At 28.4% G+C, this 8,123-nt stretch overlaps 1 protein-coding gene across 1 annotated transcript; it reads left to right on the top strand.

The window, feature by feature from the left end:
• The first annotated feature begins 3,750 nt into the window (after positions 1-3,750).
• On the top strand, positions 3,751-7,302 carry LOC100573765. The gene is made up of 4 exons (XM_029490589.1): positions 3,751-4,187; positions 5,713-5,845; positions 5,917-6,062; positions 6,180-7,302. Exons 1-4 carry the CDS (start codon positions 4,099-4,101, stop codon positions 6,397-6,399), a joined length of 588 nt encoding a protein of 195 aa, XP_029346449.1. The 5' UTR covers positions 3,751-4,098; the 3' UTR covers positions 6,400-7,302.
• Positions 7,303-8,123: the final 821 nt, after the last annotated feature.

Genomic DNA, 8,123 nt, shown 5'->3' with positions numbered 1-8,123 from the left:
TACGAACAATAGAAACTTTTTCCAAAGAAATTTATCCATGTATAGGTTACTGCTCTACTCAAAATGTTCGAATTGGTTATTACTGGTGGTTGAAAATTATTATACTCAAACAACATTATCCTTCACCTTTTATAAGGCTTAGGACTTAACGTCTCATCATATTCTCATTTTATAGACTTACGGGCTTAAAAATATTGTTTGAGCTAGGTATTTATTTTAGAACAGCTTTCTTAGAAAGCCATTAATCACAATGTTGTCAAATTACAAATTACACAAACTACAATTAGGTGTACTTAATTATTTTTACAAAAAAGTCATGATATGCGTTTGAATTAAAAATGTTAAAAGATCAGTTTCTTTGGATGTGTAATAAAAAGATATTTTTTTCATATAATTTTGTTATTTTTATATTTCTATTCTACGGGTATTTTCTTTATTTGTTTTAATGAATTTATTTTTAAATCAGTATATTGACTAAAATTTTCATTAGTATTTGAATAATTTGGTGAATGTGTAGGAGGGAGGTATAATTGTATAAAATTAACTATTGTAGTGCATTTGAACGTTTACAGCTCCTTTCGTTGATGTTGTCTTCTTGAGCTATTGTCTGGTTCACTAGCCCATAATTCTGGCCCAAAATTAGCAAAAAAATAGGGGGGGTCTTGGGGGACTTAGTCCACCCAAATGTCGGTTAAGTCCCCTTAGTTCAAAATCTAGTAATTAGTAGTAATTTTTATATTCTGTGGTATAAAGTAATATGGCCTATGGGTAGGGAGGCTTGAGTTCCCCCCAAAAATTTAGTTAGTTTGCGCCTATGGTCCGGAACTTCGTTAGAGTTTGAATAAGATAAACCTAAAAAAATTTTAAGCCACCTTCCAATTTATGAATCATTTTTCGAGTATTCTTTGAATAACAATTTATTTTTAGTTTTTACCAAACTTTACCAACTTTATCCATTTTAAATTGACGGGCGTTCAATTGATATCAATAATATTGATCATGTATGGGCAGTTTAAGACGATTGATACACCCAAAACTGTACCTACCAGCTGGTTTTTATTGTTCACTATTTTGTGCGCAAATAAGTTGTCGTAAATTTAAAATATATATAAATATGTGCGCAAACGAGTCTCCACCTATACTATAAAATACATTTTAATTTTTTGTTTGAGTACCTAGGTATATTTTATTTATGCAATTTTTAGTGTGTATACTTTTTTGTGGGAGTTGGTGGGTAGTTGAAGGGATGGGTGATCAAAAACATAATATCCACATCGCCCACACCCCACATCTGCTGGTTGCTGCAGAAGTCTGCAGAAGTTTATGCTCAAGTAATTTCATCGTGATATGTATAAAATAATCATATATCTACATTCTACGTCATAAGCCTTAAGGGGATAGCAGGCAGACATTATTTTATAAAAACAAGTAACAACCTTGAGTCCTTTGTACTGATTTAAGTTATAACTAATAAAATGATGACATTTCTGAATTTCACAAGTTAATGTGAGATCGACTATACCACTTTTTGAATTTGAACATTTAACCTCCCCAAAACTTATTTCTAAGATCTTTATTACATAATTTTAGTAATATTAATGATAAATTCAAATTTGTTTATAGAAGTATTATTGAAATGCAAATGCTATAAATATATTAATCGGTATGATGAAACGTTCCTAACCACGAATAAAGATATCTTTAATCGTGTTCCTAACTAAGACATGGGATACATTATGTAGCCTACATAGGTACGTAGTACTTTTATCTTTTAACCAGGAAAATCCATAATATTCTTCCGCGATAATAGCCGCATGCTGAATTTCCGCGTTATGGTGGAATGGTAGGGCATGTAGCACACGCATACCAATGATCAAATTATCTTATTTTATTTATTTATCATCATGACAAGATACAAAATTACAATTCACACACGTACTATTTATATTTCCTTTATTGAAGTATTGAACTAATAAAAGTCGGGCTGTTTGCAATCAGTGTCATATTCAAGATTTTCGATGGTTTGGGGTGGGGTAGGGGTATAACATTTTTTTCTCAATTATAATCAGCTATTGTTTGAAATCTCCATAAATTAGAATATATTTAGTTTTAGATTTTATTTTATGATTATTATCATTCATTAAAATTTATTTTCAAAATAGTCTGACATATTTAAAGAATATTGAAAGTGAAATAAAAGAAAAACAAACAGAAATAATCATAAAACGTAAAAAAATCGATGAAGAAAATATTAAAATAAAAAAATTAGAAGACATTAGTGTTGATAAAAATAAAATCATACTGGGCGCACAAATTGAAATTAAAAAGAAACTATCACAGTTAGAGGTACCTATATTTTATTCATTTTAATGTTTATTTAATGATCAAGCTTGTATTGTATTATTATGTTTATATTAGATTAAATATTTTATATTTTATAAACTTACTTGCTACTTTTAAGTTATAACTCTGTAGTGCCTCTGCTATTTATCGTGTATATAATATTATTATAGTCGCACAAAAAAAAAAATCACACATCAGAATCTAATAATATTATCAATGAAATACAACAATAATAATATTATTGTCATCAGTAGGTAGTAGGTACCTAATTATTTAATACCTGTTAGAAAAGTATATTATTATAAATAGTTAAGTAATTAATAAAATTATCAATGCAATAAGACATAAGTCCATATCTTAAAATTAAATATATTTATTGTTTTTATAGAAAAATACTATATCTGGTAAGTTAAAGTTTTTAAAAAGTTCATAAGAAATTTTTGAATACAATTAATTGTTATATTTATTACTTTATATGTGGTTAAAGATAACTTTCAAAATTACTGTAATGTGTAAGATTTTTAGTATTAAAAACGCTCTTCTGTACAATATACCATTTTTTATATATTATGGCCCTCTTGTACTGACAATACGATGGTACTGATACATCGTAGCCCACTGCCCACAGGCCACAAGAAATGTTTGGTTTAGGCACAGAACAATATGTTCAGGTATTCGACGACAAACCAATACGCGCGCGTGTTATCAGATGTGGAGATTCGTTGCACAGAATGACTTTGTTTATATTTAAATATTAATTGAACGTTTTGTTGATATTGATTTGCCTAATTGTCTATATCATTGTAAATCTGTTTTCAAAAAAAAAATCTACCACAAAATTTGCTGCCCCTAAAAAAGTGCTGACCGAGGTTAAACATTGTAAGAAAGTGAATTATGACATAATATTACAAATACAACTGTAGTCACGTCTAAAAAAATATTTAAAAAATTAAATAATGATTGAAAAGTGCCATGAATAAGTTTTAATTTTTCATTCTAAATTTATAACATTTTTGTTAAAATACTTCTTTTGAATCAAGTAAAATTCTACTAAAATAAGTGCAATTCGACTTTACCCTGACAAAAAGTAAATTCTAACTTAAGTGTCACAAATGTATAAATATAATATTAGGTACCTATTTATATACATCATACACTGCAGTGCACTATGTGTAGGTAGTTAAGTATTTATAGTAAAAAAAAGTTGATTATGTACTATGCAGTATTTACATTTTACTACCTATTTTGGTATAATATCATCGAATGACGAATAGGTACATATATATTATATATTTATATTATATAGACAGACAGACGAACAACGGTCAGTTACTAACAACCTTATCCACGATTGAAATGTCTAATGCTTATTAAAGTATTTTTAGTATTATCCATATCCGAGAATTAAAATTTATGAAAATAAACGCGTTGACGCGTTGTCATAATTCCGAGCAGCATGGTGGGACATATTAATATGTATTATTGACATATTAACAATTGTGACCCACCGTGCAGCAAAGAGACGTCCGAGGACGATTGGTCCAGTCCAGAAAATAGATTATACATTATTTATAAACATAATAGTTTATTAAATTACTTTATTTTGAATCTTGAAATACACGTTTTTTTTTAAACGTGTTCTTGTGTCTACCTCTAAATTGATTTTAGAATATTGAATTAAAATACAAAAAAGAATCAAAAGAATTAGAAAACAAAAGATTGGAGCATCAGAAAAAACGAACCAACTTGGAAATAATGAATTCTATTATAATGTATCACAATGAAGAAACTAAAGAAAAAATACAATTTTACAATGACAATATCATCCGACCACTTGAACTCAAGTAAATAACATAAAATATAACTATTATTATATATACATATATTATATATATATATATTAACTTATATATGTTTGAATAGTATTCTTTTAAGAGTTGATTTAATATTAGGTACCATTGATTATAAGTACTATAGTACCTATAGGTTAATCAATAATATAATATTACATTTAAAAACATAATTTATTAATATAGGTTGCTCAATAGCATCATATTTGACCTGCAACTTACTTGGTGATAATAATTGCTTATTAATTATTATAACTAAAATTATTTAATTGTTATTTATATGATTTCAATAAAATAGAATATCGCTCTACCCCTGCTATTTTGTCATATATTTTTTATTCAGAATATGCGGTCTATCTCTATTTCTACTCTATACTATCAGTTTATACAAAAGTGCAGGAGTGCCACCCAAATCAAAGTAAAACGTTTTTCAATATTTTTATATTTGTTATTTCAAATTACCTGTTCTTTTGTTCTATTATAACGGATATAATTTCTGTTTATTACAAATAACTTCTTAGTTTTAAAATTATAAATTATAACTGACATGTTTTCAACTTAGTTTAAGCACAATTTTTTCAATATTTGTTATTACAGGTTAGTTTTTCTATTAGGAATAATATTTATGTGTTAGTAAATAGTAGGGCTCGGATTTAAATGCCCTAAAAATATAAAAAAATGGATTTATGACCTGAAAACTCTAAAAAATTACCTTTTAAAAAATGCATTCAACATGTAAAATAATGTAGGTACTGTTTTTAGCGTCATTACAACAGGTACGTACGCGTTTATAGAAAAAAAATTACATTTGTAGGTATTACACTGTACAGTGCTAATTTTAATATTTCACCTGAAGATTACCTGATATTATATAGTTCAAAATGAAAAGGATTTATATAACGTAGGTAATACTTTGTTTATAAAGTCAATTTTATTTTCATAACACAAAAAAAAAAGTTAAAAATGTCTTAAAGAATTAAAAAAAATACATAAAAAATGCACCACAAGTATAGAAACCCGAACGTAACCCAAAACCCAAATTGACCCAAATAAATATCATAACCCCTAACATGTAATTACATAAATTATAACCGTTGTAACACAAAAATTAATTGTAATACCAAAAAAATGTGTAATAAACAATATTGAAAAACATTTTGTTATGAATTGGGTGGCAACTCCTATAGTTTCTACTCTCCTAGTGTTCCTATGCTTGATTTAAATGAGTATATTTATATTAAAATGTTTAAAATCGAAATTATTTGAAAATTGAAAAGTCAAATACAATTTAAAATTTACGATTATTGTTTAGGAGGCTCGGACTCCAAGGTAGGTATACATAAAAATAACGTTATGAATATACCCTATAAATTAACTGTAATAAACTATAATATTAACAAATTTGTGAATGACGAATAATTATTCAATTTTTTTTCCTGAGGTAAAAACCTGCATATTATTAGGCTTCTAAAAATGTTTTAATAAGAATAAAAAAAATATTTATACCTATTGTATATAGATTAGAAAAATGTATTTCACTGGTTGACTATGAAAAAAATAAAATTGACAATATAAACACCAGTGTAATAGATTTTGTTCCGGAGCTTAAAGAAAAAATTGAGAATGGTCAATCACAAATCGAACAACTAGATGTAAGACATCAAGGAATTCAACATTGCAGGTCTCTCCTCACCTGGAAATCTAAAATTCAGTTTTTTTTTAGAAAACTATAAGTGTGCAGTATGGGACGGTGGCCAGTCTAGAAGAAGATTATAAAACTATTCAATTGAATGTTATACGCCAAACGGAAATAAATTCAATTAAAGCGAAAAAGTTCATTGATAATTTTGGAGCTATTTCTAACTATTGGTCAGTTATCTGCAGTGTATATTTTTATATTTACACATTACGAATTGGGGGATCTTATCTATTCTAAAATAATCATTTCATAATATCTATAACCAATAATTATAAAAATTAATTTAGGATGAAAATGTTGAATGTTGTTGAAATGAGAGAAAAAAATAAACTCTTGGATAGCAAGGTATTTCAAAAACGGTACGAGATAAAGAAAAAAAGAGAGGAATGTTTAATAAGAGAAAAAGGATTGATGTCACAGTTAGATGAATTAAAAGAATTGGTCCGCCAACAAGTAACATATAATAAAAGGTTGTCTCAGCAGTATAATCAGCTGACAAACAAATAAATATGTATTTCTAATTTCTATAATGTTACTTTTTTATTAAAAGTAGAAAATATTAAAAGAGATTATGATTACAATAATACAGATGTACTAGTACCTACCAAGAAATTAGCGAATTTATTGTAAAAGGAATATTACAACTCACAAGTCGTAGTCATTGCAGGTTGAGTGAATAAAAGCGGTATCCAGTGACAGTAGGTATTATAGTATTGGCGTAACTATAGGGGGAACAAAAAGGTCTTTAGCACACACACTTCCAAAATCTAATTTAGCATCCCTTGTTTTTTAGGTCAAATGATCATTATTATAGTGAAATCAATTTTATGTTTTAAAAATATCAAATATTATAGCACCCCACGTTTTAGGGATCTAGCAGCTGGTACTTCAAATGTATGAATTCAACCAGAACTTAATAGTGATGTAGCATGGGGATCTCCCTCGGGTGGTAACTTTTTTTCATCGATCATCTTGAATCTCAAAATACTTGTGAAAGTACCACTTTGAGATGAGAATTTTGGAAGCGATACTATCTTTAGTGGACACTTACATAGTGGTAAAATTGCAAGCCTCAAGCCATCATTATATAGGATCTACGTTGATCAGTCAGTGATTCAGTCAGGACACGTTCGATTATATTATATTATAGCCCCCCGGCGTTTCCCGTGATTACACGCCTGCAGTGATAATGGGAGCAGCATAGTTTCAGGTGGGCAATCTGTGGTGGATTGCAAATCCCGCGAGGTCCGTACGTAATTACGAATGTTTAATTAACACGTTGTTTATGATGTGCATGTGAAGGTTCCCTGGACAATGGTCGAAAAATTAGCCTTGGGAATACCATTTTTACTAAGTTATACAGTTTTGAGTTTTTGACCAAATATAATATAGGTACACGGCACTAGGTCTAAAAATATATTCAGTCATAACCAATAGCAACCTTACAATAAACAAAAAAATATTATTATTTAGTTAATTTTTTTGCTGAACAGCTGGTGCCTATATGTTGTATTTTTTCCATCCAGTTACTTACATTTCCGGTGGATTTTCATACAATTTTCTTTCATACAAACCTTGTCCTGACAATTACGAATCCAATGGAAAAAAAATCAATCAAATTGATCAAGCAAAAATAACCATGAAAATAACAATATAGCACATAATAGTATATACCTACCTAAAGATTAAAGACTACGTCTGTCCAGTGTTCATAGAATACTAGAGTACCTACATATAGGTATATAAACTATAATGACAACGTTTATAATATTAGTGCAACGGTATCGAGTTAAAATCTCAGATATCATTAACATTTTTTGACTTATTCAGTAGACTTTTCAAAAATGTTATTTCATACAAACCTTGCATTAAAATATTTGTGTATCACCCATTCCATTCCATCAGCCAATTTCCGTCAATAATATATTAATGTCTTGCCGAAAAACATCTTAGACTTATAAAATTAATATAAAATAAATATATAATAGGTAGGTACCGTGAATATTGCAAGCCTCAAGCCATTAGTTAGGCAATACGCCTCTACGTTGATCTGATCAGTCAGCGTGAGCCAGTCGGGACACGGTCCATTATATTATAAATTATAATATTAAAAATTATAGCCATGGATGTCCGGCGTTTCCCATGAGACACGCTTGTGATTATGTGATCAGTTTATTATTTTCATACCCAGCGACTTAATTAAGAATGTTTTATTAACTCGTTGTTTATAA

This window comes from Acyrthosiphon pisum, chromosome A2 (genome assembly GCF_005508785.2).
Source record: "Acyrthosiphon pisum isolate AL4f chromosome A2, pea_aphid_22Mar2018_4r6ur, whole genome shotgun sequence".
Taxonomy (NCBI): Eukaryota; Metazoa; Arthropoda; class Insecta; order Hemiptera; family Aphididae; genus Acyrthosiphon; species Acyrthosiphon pisum.
The sequence above is the reverse complement of the archived record's forward strand: the minus strand, read 5'-3'. Positions and strand labels throughout refer to the sequence as shown.